General features: G+C 52.0%; 7 protein-coding genes across 7 annotated transcripts; 3 read left to right on the top strand and 4 right to left on the bottom strand.

Annotated features, from left to right (window-relative positions):
- Positions 1-88: 88 nt before the first annotated feature.
- N7455_010986 (ribosome biogenesis GTPase LSG1) lies at positions 89-2,119 on the bottom strand (the record flags this gene model as incomplete). The annotated part of the gene is made up of 1 exon (XM_040960113.2): positions 89-2,119. One exon carries the CDS (start codon positions 2,117-2,119, stop codon positions 89-91), a length of 2,031 nt encoding a protein of 676 aa, XP_040809503.1.
- Positions 2,120-2,716: 597 nt separating this feature from the next.
- On the top strand, positions 2,717-4,251 carry N7455_010985 (ribosome biogenesis protein LTV1; the record flags this gene model as incomplete). The annotated part of the gene is made up of 2 exons (XM_040960095.2): positions 2,717-2,736; positions 2,787-4,251. 2 exons carry the CDS (start codon positions 2,717-2,719, stop codon positions 4,249-4,251), a joined length of 1,485 nt encoding a protein of 494 aa, XP_040809487.1.
- A 165-nt stretch (positions 4,252-4,416) lies between these two features.
- N7455_010984 (HAD family hydrolase) lies at positions 4,417-5,139 on the bottom strand (the record flags this gene model as incomplete). The annotated part of the gene is made up of 1 exon (XM_040960099.2): positions 4,417-5,139. The coding sequence occupies one exon, from the start codon at positions 5,137-5,139 to the stop codon at positions 4,417-4,419; it is 723 nt and encodes a 240-aa protein (XP_040809500.2).
- Positions 5,140-5,335: 196 nt separating this feature from the next.
- Positions 5,336-7,044, bottom strand: N7455_010983 (CDP-diacylglycerol--glycerol-3-phosphate 3-phosphatidyltransferase; the record flags this gene model as incomplete). Its single annotated transcript, XM_040960062.2, has 3 exons — positions 5,336-6,338; positions 6,390-6,742; positions 6,802-7,044. The coding sequence occupies 3 exons, from the start codon at positions 7,042-7,044 to the stop codon at positions 5,336-5,338; spliced, it is 1,599 nt and encodes a 532-aa protein (XP_040809437.2).
- A 144-nt stretch (positions 7,045-7,188) lies between these two features.
- Positions 7,189-8,002, top strand: N7455_010982 (complex I NDUFA12 subunit family protein; the record flags this gene model as incomplete). The annotated part of the gene is made up of 7 exons (XM_040960065.1): positions 7,189-7,239; positions 7,298-7,318; positions 7,404-7,410; positions 7,472-7,549; positions 7,618-7,681; positions 7,751-7,888; positions 7,954-8,002. 7 exons carry the CDS (start codon positions 7,189-7,191, stop codon positions 8,000-8,002), a joined length of 408 nt encoding a protein of 135 aa, XP_040809499.1.
- A 298-nt stretch (positions 8,003-8,300) lies between these two features.
- N7455_010981 (uncharacterized protein) lies at positions 8,301-12,008 on the bottom strand (the record flags this gene model as incomplete). The annotated part of the gene is made up of 4 exons (XM_065606558.1): positions 11,780-12,008; positions 11,400-11,726; positions 10,726-11,342; positions 8,301-10,670 (listed from the first exon to the last, which is right to left on the bottom strand). Exons 1-4 carry the CDS (start codon positions 11,922-11,924, stop codon positions 8,301-8,303), a joined length of 3,459 nt encoding a protein of 1,152 aa, XP_065460521.1. The 5' UTR covers positions 11,925-12,008.
- A 279-nt stretch (positions 12,009-12,287) lies between these two features.
- On the top strand, positions 12,288-14,662 carry N7455_010980 (RIX1/PELP1 family protein; the record flags this gene model as incomplete). Its single annotated transcript, XM_040960097.2, has 2 exons — positions 12,288-12,620; positions 12,680-14,662. 2 exons carry the CDS (start codon positions 12,288-12,290, stop codon positions 14,660-14,662), a joined length of 2,316 nt encoding a protein of 771 aa, XP_040809462.2.
- Between the last annotated feature and the right edge of the window lie 20 nt (positions 14,663-14,682).

Here is a 14,682-nt window from a genome sequence, read left to right as displayed (position 1 = left end):
CAGAGGGAGAGCGGCATGATCTCCCCCGACTCGCCCGCGAGCGCAGGCAACAATGCAACAAAGGAAAATATAAAGAAAATCACTTTTTTTAGTAGTCGTCATCCTCAGGGTTGTTACGCTTGCCCTTGGCCAGACGCTTGTTTGCCTTGAAGTGCTTCTTTGAGCTGTTGTTGCCCTTCACCTCAGAGACATCCACGCCACGCTCAAGAGCAACCATCATGCGCTCCTTACGGCCTGTTGGTGCCTTGCGCATCTCCTGGCCCTGTTGGGTGTATCGAGACTGGAAGGGGAGGGTCAGACGGCCGGCAGAGGGACCGGTTTCTGAGCCGAAAAAGCCTGTATCAAGGTTGCGGGAGGTACGACCAAGCTCTGGCTCGACAGAGATCTTGGCTGCCTCAGAGGGGTTCTCCAAATCGACGTCGGCGGCGGACTCTGCAGGGACTGCAGGGATCTCTGCAACTGCGGAGTGCTTTCCGATCTTGGCTTGTGTGAGCTGAGCTCGGCGTCTCTCGGGAAGATGGGCGAGATCGTATAGGTCACTGTTGAACTCGACGGTGTCGATTGGAGTTTCGTCCTCGGGGACTGGGGGAGGGTTGACCCAGAGAAGCTTGCCGTTGACATAATCCTTCAGAACGTATCGTGCAGCACGAGACTCGTCGGGCTGACCGATACCCTGAGTGGAGAAACCACGGGCGCGAGCATAGGCACGCAGAATCTCGCTGGCGGTGGGGATTCCAGTGCCGCCCTCTTCGACGGGCCGCATTCTGAGCTTCACACCGTACACTTGCTCAATGAAGTGCTTGGGGATACGCTTGGCGACAATACCGGCGGGACCGGTGAACTCACGCTGCTGATCGATGGGCAGCACACCGTTGACGACCAACTCGGCCTTGGTGGTGGCGAAGTTGGGGAACACGAGACCGGGACAATCGCAAAGCATAATCTCGGGGGAGAGGTAGAGAGTCTGGAAATGCTTGGTCTTACCGGGTGTGGCAGAGACAGACACCTTCTTCGCACCGAGAAGGGCGTTGATGGTACTGGACTTACCCACGTTGGGGTAACCGACCAGACCGATTGTGGTCTTACGCTTGGTCTCGCCAGACTCGTCATCTTGTGGTAGTGATTCTGGGGAGTTGGCCAGGAAAAGCTCTTCCAGTTCTTCAGTGTCCAGAATGTGTGGCCCAAGCGAGCGCTCGGGGTCGGCAAGCTTAGCCCTCTCTTCCTCCGCAATCTCCGCCTTCTTGTATTCATCATCTTCTGTGGTGATCTTTTGTACTGACTGAGCAAGTTCATCATCGGAGTCATTTTCTTGTTCCTCCTGCAAAGCGAGGGCCTCGTTCTTCTCTTTGGCGAGGTGAGCAGAGAAGAAACGGAAGTTGATGTTGTTCTTCTCGAAGTACTCAGCCCAGGCTTCTCTTTGCTTCAGACTCAACATATCGGCCTTGTTGACCAACAGCAAGTTCTGCTTCCGTGGATCAATCTCCTTGACGTAACTCTCCAGATCCTCCGAACGGAACTGCAACGGGTTTCGCGCATCGACAATCTGCACAATAAGATCGGACCGCTCAATAACACGCCACAACTGGCGCCAGACCTCCAAGTTGCGCTCGAATGGGGTCATCAGCAGATCGTGGTTCTCAATGAGCTCGGCCAGTCCTCGTCGCCAGTCCAACAGACTTTGTTTCTCCATCGTTTCAAGTTCATTTCGGGTTGTGGACTGGTCCCACTTGGGTCGTCGGGGAACAGTGAGGCGGTCCTTGTTCTTCTGGTGCTTAATGAAAGCCTTCCTCTCTTCGGTAGGAGTGAGAAGGAAGGGGTTCTTCTGATCGGAGTGGATGATCTTGACGTTGTTGATTTTTTCAGCGGTAAAATCGGTTCCGGCCAGTTCGGCGGTACTCAGGAATTCGTCGAGCGCGGCCTGCTCGGTGATACTGCGCATCTTGACCCATGATGCCTCCTTTGCCTCGTTGGTGACGTAGGTTTCACCGTTGACACCCGTACGCTGGATGGCATTGTTGTGAGAGACCTTCTTCTGAGCGGATGCTTTGCCCTTTCCGAACCGATCGTTCATGAGACTGGCACCCAGTCCCACGGATTTCTTGGATTTAGCCAAAACCATGATGGCGATGACTTTCGATTCCCTAAAATTGAAAAAAGTTGTAGGAAGTAAAAAATCAAGTCGAGAGGCACAACCCCCACCTGAAAAAGGGAATTTTGGATTATTCAGACGGATAAGATAACGCTGACTCAGCCCCCTCTATCCGCCAGACCCGCAGGCCAGAGCCCTCCAGGCAAGTATATATGGCCATGGTTGTGTACTTTTTACAGGTTTTTATCGTTTTATTCATGTTATATGGGTGTAAATTTAGAAATATACAATATTTAAAGCCATATATGGATCGCAATACGATCTATAACTAGGGCTTATGGTCCAATATGTGACTAAGTAGTACTATGGATGCGGGCCTCAAAGCGCCGAGCCCAATGAATACCCAAGTCTCCAAGCGAAGTTGCACAATGAGTCAAATCAAAATTACACGAAATAGAGTGGAACTTGAATAGAAACCCCCATTACACATCATACATCGTATACTCCGTACAGTTCGAAGATTTTGAGGACCCCGGAGAACGAGGGGCGATAAGCTACACGTGACCCTATCAATCCCACTTTTTCCTTTTTTTCCTGTGATACCAAAAACTTTGACCAAAACCAAAGATGCCGCCCAAACAGTGGATGTACGTATTGCATAGTGATGATTATGGCGCCAAAGCTGACATGTCCCCAGTGACAAGAAGAACGCGAGCAAGTTCCAACTCTTTCACCGGTCTCAAAATGATCCGTTGATCCACGATACCAGTGCGGATGACCGTTTCCTGTACCAGGTCGGAGGTCCCGCACCTGCGCCCGCATCGACCACATCGAAGAAGTTGCCAAATTTGTCTGATCTCCGAACCGAATACGGCGACAGTGCTCGCGAAAATGAGGGCGAGGCTGCCAACTACGGTGTCTATTACGATGACTCCAGCTACGATTACATGCAACATCTCCGCGAGCTGGGAAGCGGCACCGGAGATGCGTACTTCGTCGAAGCCAAGAATGAGAAGGCCAAGGGCAGGGCTGGTCGAGGAATGAAGCTGGAAGATGCGCTGCGACAGGTTTCACTCGTGGATAAAGATACCTACGGCCAGGGCGCCTCTACTGGTCCCAGTCTTCATGGCTCCCAATATGGCGATATGCGCTCAACTGCTTCGTCCTTTGTCCGCAAGCCAACCTATCAGGACCAGCAGAACGTCCCTGACGCAATTGCTGGGTTCAAGCCTGACATGGACCCACGCCTGCGAGAGGCATTGGAGGCGCTGGAGGATGAAGCCTTCGTGGAGGAGGGCGACGCTGACGGAATCTTTGGCGAATTAACAGCCAATGCGGAGGAATTAGACGAGGGCGACTGGGAGGATTCTCTGTTCGACCACGATGTCGAAGATGATGGATGGGAGTCGGATGCTACGGAGAAAGCGCCCGTACAGCCGGACAGCACCGAGGCTCATCGCTCAATGGATACAGAGGGGCCTGCGAAGCCACCAATGGAACCCGGCGAGATGCCTGAACACGATGAGCCGGCTCCCGATATGGAGCCCACTGACCAGAGTTGGATGAACGAGTTTGCCAAGTTCAAGAAAGATGCCAAGGCCGGCAATGCTCCCGCACCGGCTGCACCTACAATCGCAGCTTCACAGACGATGGCATCGACCGTCTTCACTGCTGGCGGAACGCCGATTCGCCGGAAGAAGCGCAAGGGTGCTCTGACCAACCCGTCTGCGTACTCGATGACGTCGTCCGCTTTGGCTCGTACTGCCGGCCACCGTCTCCTCGACGACCGATTTGACAAAGTTGAGCAGCTTTACTCTCTTGACGAGGAAGATGAATACGATGACAGCATGTCAATGATCAGCGGAATGACAGGCGCAACTGGCATGACGGACATGTCCACCGCATCATCCCAGGCCCCCAGTCTGGTCGATGGTAACGGCGAAGCCGTGCACAGCCGCAGCACCTTTAACAACGTCATGGACGACTTCCTCTCCAGCTGGGACCCCAACACCAGTGGACAGGCCAAGCGACACGGCGCCAAGCACAAGCGTGGCCGGAACGGTAACGAGGCCATTGGAATCAGAATGCTCGACGAGGTGCGATCCGGTCTCGGCCCAGCTCGAGTCCGACCCGAGAAGGCCAAAGTGCCCGGAAGAGCTTAGATGAAGATTTGCACTGCATATGAGACGACGGGAATCCCCAGTCATGACATGGCGTTTGGCTTTTTATTACTTATTTTATTACGGCATTCCTGTGCGTTAGGGTTGATATCTCTTGATGGCTAGACCAAAAGTTATGTTTATGTCTCGATGCTCTATTGTATATCCTTACTCTCCATGGACGAGTACCTTTTCTATAACAGCCCACGAATTTACTCGTAATCCACTGGCATCATTCAACCGAGACTGCTCTTTTTCATCATAAAGAACAGCCATTATCCCCTCCTGCCGCGCAGCCTGAACATCGCGAATCCCATTATCACCGAAGTATACAATATCTTCAGCGGCGATACCATATTTCTCCAGCACAATACCAAACAGCCCATCCACCTTAGACTTTCCGACCTCGTTCGTCGTCACAAGGACATCGATGTAAGACCGTATCCCGAGTTCCTGGACCGTCCACTCCTGCGCATCTGCCGGGCCCTCAGTAATGACAATGACTTTCTTCTCTAGCCCTTGCAAAGTCTGCAAAAGATGCAATGCACCTCCCTTGAGAGTCAAGTTCTCGCGTAGAGAGTCTCGATATACCTCTAACAGACGATCCAACAGAGAATCATCAATGAGCTCGTGCGCTTGGAGAAGACGCCCGAACCGTTCGCGCCGGTATTCGCTTGAGGTTCTGCCATCTGTGAAGGCATTTGCGGTTGCACTGCGTAGGATATCTTGGTATGTGTTTCTGAGGATCTCTATGCTGAAGTTGTTGTTTGATGCGTGGATTGTTTCAAAGACGCAGACTGAGGCATTGGCCGAGGCTCGTCGGAATTCGTGGAGCGTGTCATCCAGATCGAAGCCGAACCAGGATTTTGAATCAATTTCTTGGATAGACATGGAGGTATTTCAGGTCGTGCTTATTCTAGTGGGGGTTTGGCGTAATCTAAATAGGAGAGATGGACTCATAGTGTATGACTCAGATGATATTCTCGGATGGTGTGATAGCCTCGGCCATCACATCAATCTATACCTCGATATATTACAGGTTCTATTATTTTCAAAGTGATATTTATACAAAAGACCAAGAAGAGGATTAGAAGGCGCCGCCAACCTTCTCCACAATCCACATGGAAAGTCTCACATTCCATCCGACTCGCCTTTCCGTTCGCATCAGGTCATCTCTCGAGATAGGGCTGGCATCTTTTTGAAGCCGCTCCGTCTCTTCACCCAGCTTCTGCTTGAGGTTAGGATCGTTCGTGACGACCACCGCACCGGACTCAAGGTCTAGACTGTAGCTGCGCTTTGTGTAGTTACTGCTACCGACGCAGGTGAGGCTGGGGTGTTGCTCGCGCGGCAGTGTAATCCACAGACCCTTGGCATGGTAGGTCCATCCGCCTGGCGTACCAACAGTGCCCTTACGCCACTCCTTCAATTGAATAGATTCCGTGGCGTGTGCGTCGGCGACGCGATCAAGGAAGCGGGCAGAGAGATGCGTGTATGCGGCTGGTAGCATTCCCGAGATTCCAGAGGAGCCAAAGAATCCATTCGCCCATGGTGAGGCCGTCAGAACGGTACCTTTAGTGGTGGTAGGAGTCTTCGAGGCGGTGGTTGTACTGGAAATTAGGAGGGAGGAAAAGACAGGGTGCATGTTGAAGTAACCTGCTGTGAAGAGCCAACGGGCACCGGCAAAGACCGATGAGCTTGACAGGAGATGGAGGATGGTCGTCACGGCAGGGTATTCGGTAGATGTGTCATTAGGTTGCATGAGAGAAGTAAACTGCGACACAGGGTAGACGTAGGTTTGACTTGATGAGGAGGGAAGTGCAGGTTTGTTGTTGGAAGCCTGAATGATCGGGCTCAGGAACGCCGAAGAATATGCAATAAACTTTTCAGGATCGTCAAGAGGTGAGGGGGCTTTATTTGTGGAAGGCCAGTCCAAAATATAGCTGGATTTGTTTTGAGGGTCTGGCAGCACCTGGAAGCTCAGACTGCAGATTGCATGGTGAATTCCAGCGTAATATTCGGTCAGTACCTTGGAGTCGAACACATGGTATCGATCTAGGCGGCTGGTGAAGTATTCCTCGGATAGGTTTGCACTGCAAAATATGTTAATATCCTACGTTTGTGCTGGTCCGCAGATAACATACCCCGATAGAATGATCTCGTCGTCTATCCCGTACAACTTCATATGCTGCAAGCCCCAGCCCTCGTTGATGCGGGCAGGTATCCACTTCTTTTTTAGACCCGTCAAATTGGGAGTATGGAACATCCGAATCTCGACTCGTTCAGGTCCGTACTCTTCAACCAGCGAACAAAGGAGCGATGCGCATGAGGGATTCGGGGTCTCTCGTGTGCCGCGCAAAGCATCCGTGAGGATAGAAACTTTGAGATCCGGGTTACCGCGGAGAGCCTGGCTCAAGGTGTCGACAAGATCGTGTTCTGTCTTGCCGATGTACAATGTAGAGAGGTAAATGCGCCGCCGGGCATTGCGAATTTTATTCTGCGGAACTGGGAGTTAATTCCAAATTATTTGGAGAAGACCAACAGGACAGAGCACACCTTCAATGTAGAGTAGAAATTGGCCGGAGAGTCAATAATATGAATCTGAGACGCAGGCACCTCGAATCGGGGAGCAATGCGGTCTAGCTCCGCGGTGATTCCTGCTAGAGGTGAAGGAGCGGATGCTGCAGTCGTAGCTCCTGTACCCGTATGCGCAGAGAATTGGCGAGCACACAGTCTCCGACGCGCGACAGGGCGACGCCCAGCGCAACGAAGCGTTTGCCCTCTAATGCGACCGAACATGTTTGAATCTCCAAGGTCGAGGGTTTTCTGAATCGGGATATTCCGTAGAGCAGGGTGCAAACAATGCAAACACACCGCCCTCCTGCAACCTCAAATCGCCAATCTCTCGCATCCCATTCGCTCTAGCACAATATACCAGCAAAGATGTCGACTATTGTGAGGACGCTGCGCAACCTTCGCCGGGTCGGCTTCAAGGTTCGTATAACTGAGATCTATTATCTATACCAACTCAGGTGCTAACACGTTTCTACAGGATGCCGCCCACCAGATGCAGGTCGGTTACGGACGCCCTCTCCCGGAACAGCAGATCAATTGAATGAGCTTGAGACTAACCTAAGTCCCTATTCGCTGTGATATAGAACATTGGTACAGTGCCCACTCTATCGATGTCTCCCCGGCAGTTGACTAACAATACACTCTCTTACAGGTGATACCAAGGCCGGAACTCTGATCGGAACCGACCGCTTCGGCAACAAATACTTCGAGAACCTGGAGGAATTGCCTCGTAAGAAGACCCTTCAGCTCATATTATCGCATGGAGACATGAAGTTCTAATGGTACTTCCCCGTTTAGTCCGAACACGATGGGTCGACTACAAGGAGGCCGAATACGACGCATCCCACATTGAGCCTGGCTGGTAAGAGCTTCTCTCGAAACACGGGGTTAACACTGCACCTGAGATGATGTGTAACTAATTATATATAAGGCACGCCTGGATCTCCTACCTCGTTGACGGGCCCCCAACCGCCGACAAGATCATGCAGTCCGGTTTCCGTCCCTGGGAGCTGTCTGACCACCGCGCCAACCCAACTCTGAGCCGCGCTGCATTCAAGACTTACTCCACGTACGTGCAATGTTTCTGTGTGCGATATTTTACTCTTTCCCATGTATCGACTAACGCTACTCTAGCACCCGGCCCAAGATCACTGCCTGGACTCCCACCGCTGCTCCGCGGTAGATTTATTTGCAGTAGCAGAATCAATCCACTTGTCTTGCTGTTTAACTGATCTCGTTCTCCCTTTTCAGCCCATTGGCAACTCATTTGTCGATTTGGGAAATGTATATAAAGTCGTTTTGCCAGTAGTGCTTATTTTTTTACGAAGAAAGTCCGTTCAAGATTGCGCCTCAATGAGAATTGTAGTGATAGCCCTCATCGTATAAAAAAGGTATCTCATTGAAAAGAAAAAAGTCTGTTGCTAGAGGGGGGCAAATGAAGTAGATAGTTACAAGAAGATACAGGATTGTTTTTGCCTTAATTACAGGACATAGACACCAGAGCCGATATTAGACCAGTGCCGGATTGGCCGTCGATCCTCCAGTTCAATGCACCACCAAAGCACTTCTTTCAGCCTCTCGACCTGCTCACCAGCCTCATATGCTCTCGACAAAGCATACCATGCCTCGGAGTTGTCCCAGGAGCTCCCGAGTTTTGTCAACGCCGAAAGAAGCCCATAGGCGCGATCTCGGGCCGCGAGACGGTGCAGTTGCTTTGGCTCGACATCTTGTGCAGATAGAGGGGGATCTTCGGGGCCCGCATTTTCGGTCTCGTTTGATACCTTGAGATCGTCGGTTGAGATAGCCTTAGCGGACTGGGGGTTGGGGGTCTCTGACAATAATGACAGACGTGAGACGTTAAGGTCCACGTCGGAGTTCAATGGCTCTGGGGTCAATTTCTGGTCCCAAATGTCCAAGAGAAGATTGGCGAGTCCAATGGTTGCCGTTGGGTGATCTTGGTAGCGCAGCAGCGCTTCCTCGAAGTGCCTGATGGCCTGATGGGGGTTCGACCGAGCCTGAGACAAGAGACCCTGTTCCGCGTAGACATCAGCCCAGAGCTCCTCGGAGCTCTTTGAAGCACCCCAGCCACGCTTGCTAAAAGAACGAGCCGAGGATTCCTGTGACGCAACAAGTGCTTCTACTCGCGCGGCTTGTTTCGAAGCTTCTTCGCAAGCTTCACGGGCATCGTCGAATAGAGACGCTCGGCGATAAAGACCAGCTATAACAAGCCAGATTTTAACGAGAAGACCTAAGGCGTGCTTCTGTGATTGAACTAGAGAGAACTTTGTGACGGCGCTTGTGGGAGAGTCGAAACGGTGACCGATTGGGAGCCGGATATCCTGCTTAGGGGGCTGTTCCTCATGGCCGGCAGGCGGGGCTTGTTCTTTATAATTCATGTTGTGTGCCATGGCCGGCAATGGCTGTTTGCCATTGTTAGGAAGGATGGCGGACTCTGGTGATTTGTTGCCAGAAAATGCAACGCCGACCATTTCCGCGGATGTTTCACCCCCATTAGGAAGCGGGGGCTCTTCAACACGCGGCCTCTCGTTTTTATGGAAGCTTGGACTTCGCTTTTTCAGTTTCTTGGAGTCTGCCCTCCCGATCGTGGGCGGTCTTCCCTGGCGGCTGTGGGGGTCTTCATCCGTGACTTGGATTGACGGGGCATCCGTCACATGACCATTGGGAATAGCTGGGGTGGGTGGGATGATGGCATCTGAACCATTACTCTGATCAGCACGGCGATCTGGTAACTGTGTCGTTCTGTTTCGGGCGAAAATACTTCCACGGAAGCTCTTGGTGGTTCCGGCAGAGCTCTTCGGTGGTACTAGGTGGTCTGCCTTGGATTTGGTCTGTCCAGACTCGAGGTTCAGATCCTGGAAAAGAGTGGCAAAAAGGCTCAGTAATTGTGTGCTGTGGTTGACAGCAGCTTCAGGCCCTTCTAGGAGCTCGATGAACGCAAGCTGTGTAATGCGGGTTTGGACGATGCGTTCTTTTTCTCTACTTTGCAATCTGCTGACAAGCGGGCGCTGGTTGAGGTTTTGCGAATGCCTCGGTGAGCGCCGTTCCCGATGACTCTTCGAGAATAATTCTCGGGGGAACTGCTCGAATGCAGCCTCACATGAACGCCCGGCAATCTCAAACTCTTGCTTCGCACTCAGCAGCAGCGCAAGCAGATGCCACAGAGATACCAAGTCACGTTCTTTGGAAAGATCATCAGATACCGCAGTAGACGAACTGCTTGGCGTCAGAGCTGACTTGACATAGTCAATTGCAGTGTCCAAATCTCTGTTCTCGGCCAAGACAAGGCCTAAGGTGTAAAGTGAGGAGTAGCTTGAGCTATCTCCCAATTCTGGAGCAAGACTCTTTTCGAGGTATTCAATCGCATCAGCTCTGATTTCATCGCGCGATTCATTCACAGGAGTCCAGCTTGCCCAGCACGCAAGTCCAACGCCGACAGCTCGGTAGGAGGAGGCCAGAACGGACGGAGGGATGTTTGGCAAGTTGGTAGAATTGCCATTGACCTGACCGTTTGTGGGAGGCGTATCGTGCTTGTCGACATACTCTCGTATCATTTCAGTCAGATCTCGGGCCTTCTCTGCCTCTTCCAACGAGCCAACACAGCTCAATAATGTAACTCCTTCGGAGAGCGTCTGCAGCAACACTTCATCCTTTTCCAGCTCCCCGGACTCGGCAGACTTCTCTGCCCTTTCTTTGGCCGCAGTGACAATCTCAATGTAGGAATCGAGCGCTTTCACAGCGAGGTCAAAGTCTGCTAAAGCAGAATGAACATGGAAGAGACGTCGGAGTACTAAGTGAGAGTGGTAGGTCTTTGTCGCTGCCCGGTACAGAATCTGGAACAACCAGTGTTAGTAAATGTGATTTGATGGGATCTGTTGTTGGACTCACCTCCAAAACACCCCGGCCAACAGCATCCTGGCCTCCTTCGCCGACGTCCGAATCCTGCCACTCAGGGCCACACAAGACTTGCCAGTTCCTGATCACCTGCTCCACCCATTCCTCGACTTGAGAGTTCTGCGAGCTGGCTGTAGGAAACATGACTTCAGAGAGAAGATTGCGTTCGTAGATAGTCTCTACGCGGCGCAATTCACTGCAGAGTTGCGGGCGGTCCGGCCCATCATTGGGGCCTGTGTATGTAAGCCCACCCTGTAGGACTGCTGTGAGAAACCTGTAATAAGCAGTCCATACTGATGCTCGCGGAGCCAGACTGAAGGAATCCACACTCGATGGGTTGGTAGCAGAGCCCCCCTGTTTCACAGCAGGATGAGCCACCCACAACCTGAGCAATTGCAAGGCAATATCTGCATGTCTAGGATCCGAATAGGTTGTGTGTTTGGTCACTTCAATGCTGGCCAAAAGAGCACCATTGCCCAAAAGTGACTCGGACCATTTCAGGAATTGCGGGGTGGTGATTGAGGCTAATTTGCCGCCGCTTAGCCACGGAGTTAGAGACGCAAATGTCTCCAGTGTCTCATTAACGTCTGCAGCGGTAGATTGTGCGGTTGCTGTCTTGCTGTCAGATTCAGAACTAGCTACATCCGGAAGTAAACAAGTAAACATACCCTTGATGTAGCATCCCTTCACTAAACAGACCTCGGTCCACGAAGTAGGCTGCTCTCCTCCACTGGCCAAGCTATCAAGTGTTGCTGCGAAATCCTTAGGGAGACGCGCTGCCGAAAGTCCAGGTTCATTCAAAGCCCAATGAATCCACCCCAAGCAGACCTGCGCTTGTAATAATTCTTGTGGCGATCCGTCATTGTTCTCAATTGTCATCAATAGGGCTGGGATCAACTCGGCGAGATTCGGGGAGGAAGAAGATGGGTCGTCGGAGGACTTTTGTTGAAGATACGCAATCACACGCAATTCCGCCGTTGCGGTCTGTATTAAGCCTAGAAACAGCTGGGTTAGGTTGAGATCAAGAAACTAGGGGCCGGTGGCGTACAAGTCCTTTGCGGTGCGTGTTTTGTGACCTTTCGAATCAATTCGGGGAGTTCATCCCATTTGCCCTGACTCCGCGCCTGGTCCAAGGCCGCGATGTAGGCCTGCCCCTTCTCGGCATTGCCTCCCTGGTTCGCACGTGTCAACATAAATACTGGGTGGTATCAATGATTTAGAAGAAATATAAACTAGCACAAGTTGAAGGAGGTACAAGACGGACACTTACAGCCATGATTCAGGAGAGTTGTGAATATAAGAAGGGAAGAGCAATCAATCAAGCTTCACCAACCAGCATCCCGAGGTCGTCAGGCTGAAGCCCGCTGATCGTCCAGGGGTGGAGAACGATTACATACGTGACGGTAATTTAACACTGACCGTTGGTGTTGGTCCGAGCTTTTTGATGAAAAAAAAAGTTATCGATAAGACTCTCACCTGTTGTCTGCACTCATTTTTCTATCAATTAGACGGATTTTCGAGTCGAGACCTGTTATTATAGGTCTGTTTCAATCGTCATGTCCTCCACTACTTTGCGCGCCGTCACGCATCGCCTTATTACCACTCCGGTCGAGCAACTACCCTCGATAGCTTCGTTCCTTGCGACTTCATTAAGTGATTGCGCTGAGCTGCTCTCTACCCCTCAAGCCCAGAAATCTGGCAAATCGGACTCCGATAATGCCGTCCAGATCCATAAATTGAAGACTAGACTGGCGAGTCTGTTGCAGGACCGCAGCGTCGAAGGAAGATGGACCGCCGTTGTTCTGGTGAAAGCTACAGTTGAAGCCGGCCAATGGGAAATCCTGCGCGGCTATGAGCCTATTGTTCGCAGCTTGATCAGCATCCTCGCGGTATGGATTAATTTAAACCCCGTCACCTATGCTGGCTCCATTGACTTATGCGTTTCTAGAAACCCGATCCAATCTCCACGAGAAAGATGTGTATTATCACACTAACTCGCATTTTCCACCTCACATACCAGTACCCAACACTTGTCCGTGAGATCACAACCCCGCAGCTTCCGGGATTCATTACCGCCGCCTTGAACTTGGTCTCAACTATCACGAAGACCCCCTCGGGCTCAATCCGAAAGCCGAAAGCCAACACTCCATTCATGGAAATTGTGCTGCACGCCTTACTGGAATTGATCCCAAGGCATATTACCATCTTCCGTCCATTCGGTGCCCAGCTCCGAACTCTTCTCACCGAAGTAATTGGCTCTTCCTCGCCTGCGTATTTCCCGGGGCATGTGATCGACGCAGCAGAGCAGCTGCTTGTCTCTCTCCACAAGTGCGCACCCAAGGACCAGGCAGGTTCTGGATGGAAAGATGATTGCAAGTCGACGATTTTGTCCATCCACCGAACCACAGACCACGTTTTCCGGGCCGTTGTAGAGCAGTGGGAGTCTGTTGATGCGGCTCTGGTGCACACACGGCCAAACTATAGCCAAGAAATGGGTGACGGGGGCCCGGATGGTCTTGGTCTTCCAGGCTGGAGCGGATTGCACTCGGGCGTGGATAGGTTGGTTGCACTTCTGCAGATTCTCTCTGATTTCATCTCGATGCCATCTGCAGCTGCAGTTGCCCTTCCGATGGGTTCTATCCTCGATCTGACCTCCCGACTTACTTCTGTCACTGTCCCACCCAATGGCGCCGCATCTTCCCAGTCTGGCATTCAGTTCAACCAGGAAATTAGCCGTGATGAGCGAGAGGCACTTTGGATGGAGCTTCCTCGCATTCACATTGCATGCATGGGCTTGCTTTCCAACGTTGTTGGTATTTTGGCGACCAGCGCAACCTCAGTAACGCAGACTATCCTAGAGCAGGCTGTTTGGACTTTCAAGGGCGAAAGCTTCAATAGAGACCTGCGCTCGGCAGTCTATGGTTTGCTTCGTTCTCTGGTGCCGGTGAACGGACCTGCGATGACGAAACAGAGCGTAGTGTCCTTGAGCAACGTCCTACGCGCTTGCTGCAATGACGTATTGCCGCCGACTGGGGATTCCAGCTCCACGGGCAATTCAGGCTCTGACTCTAAAGCAAAGTCAAAGGGCGGACAAGGGACAGCCAATGCGGACGCCTTTTTGAACCCTGATCTCCAGAAATCCCGCCAGGCACAAGCGGTCTCTCCGTTTTTGGATGTCCAGCAAAATGCATCCGGACTTTTGCAGGCCGTGTTCCTTTCTATCCCCGCTGAGCTTGTTCCACCCTCAATCAGGACTGAAATGGATCGCTCCATTATTTTGACATCCGACAAGAATGCGATGTTTGCTAGCGTACTCAACCCTGTTCCGGCTGTCAAGGGCCGTGGAGCAAGCTCGAGCATCATTCCATTCTTGACTAGACCTTATGCTGATCAGATGGAGGTGGAGGCTCTGGTCCGTCCCAGGATGCCAGTCCTGATGACCGCGCCCGAGCTTGACGCCTATGTCGATGAAGACGAAGAAGCAGAAGATGAGGACATGGCCGATGATTCATACAAAGCCGCCCCAAAGACTGCCGAATTTCTGAAGCAACCCGTGTCGGCGCCCCTGCAAGTACCGAAGGCAGACCCTTCGAAGGCCGAAACTCCGGTGCCTACTTTCCACAAGCGGACCTACACCGAGGAACCCACAGCTGAGGAGCCAACACCCCAGAAGCAGGATGTTCAGACCAAGAAGGCACGATTCGACGAAATTATCCCAACCACCTCGAGCCAGCAGCCTTTCTCTCAGCCAGCTCCTGCAATCACCAAGACTGAGGCCCCGAAGATTTCAACCCAGGTGTCCACCACATCTACGACCTTGACCTCGCAGGCTCCCGAGGAGGCTGTCGATGATAGCGATGATGAATTGCCCACTTTGAATATGGATTCTGACACTGATGAAGAGGATGACGATGTCACAATGGAAGGCTAGACGTTGTAATTATAGGTCTT

Source organism: Penicillium solitum, assembly GCF_028829755.1.
Source record: "Penicillium solitum strain IBT 25940 chromosome Unknown utg000008l_segment0_segment0, whole genome shotgun sequence".
Taxonomy (NCBI): Eukaryota; Fungi; Ascomycota; class Eurotiomycetes; order Eurotiales; family Aspergillaceae; genus Penicillium; species Penicillium solitum.
This window is presented reverse-complemented; position numbering and strand designations above follow the sequence as displayed.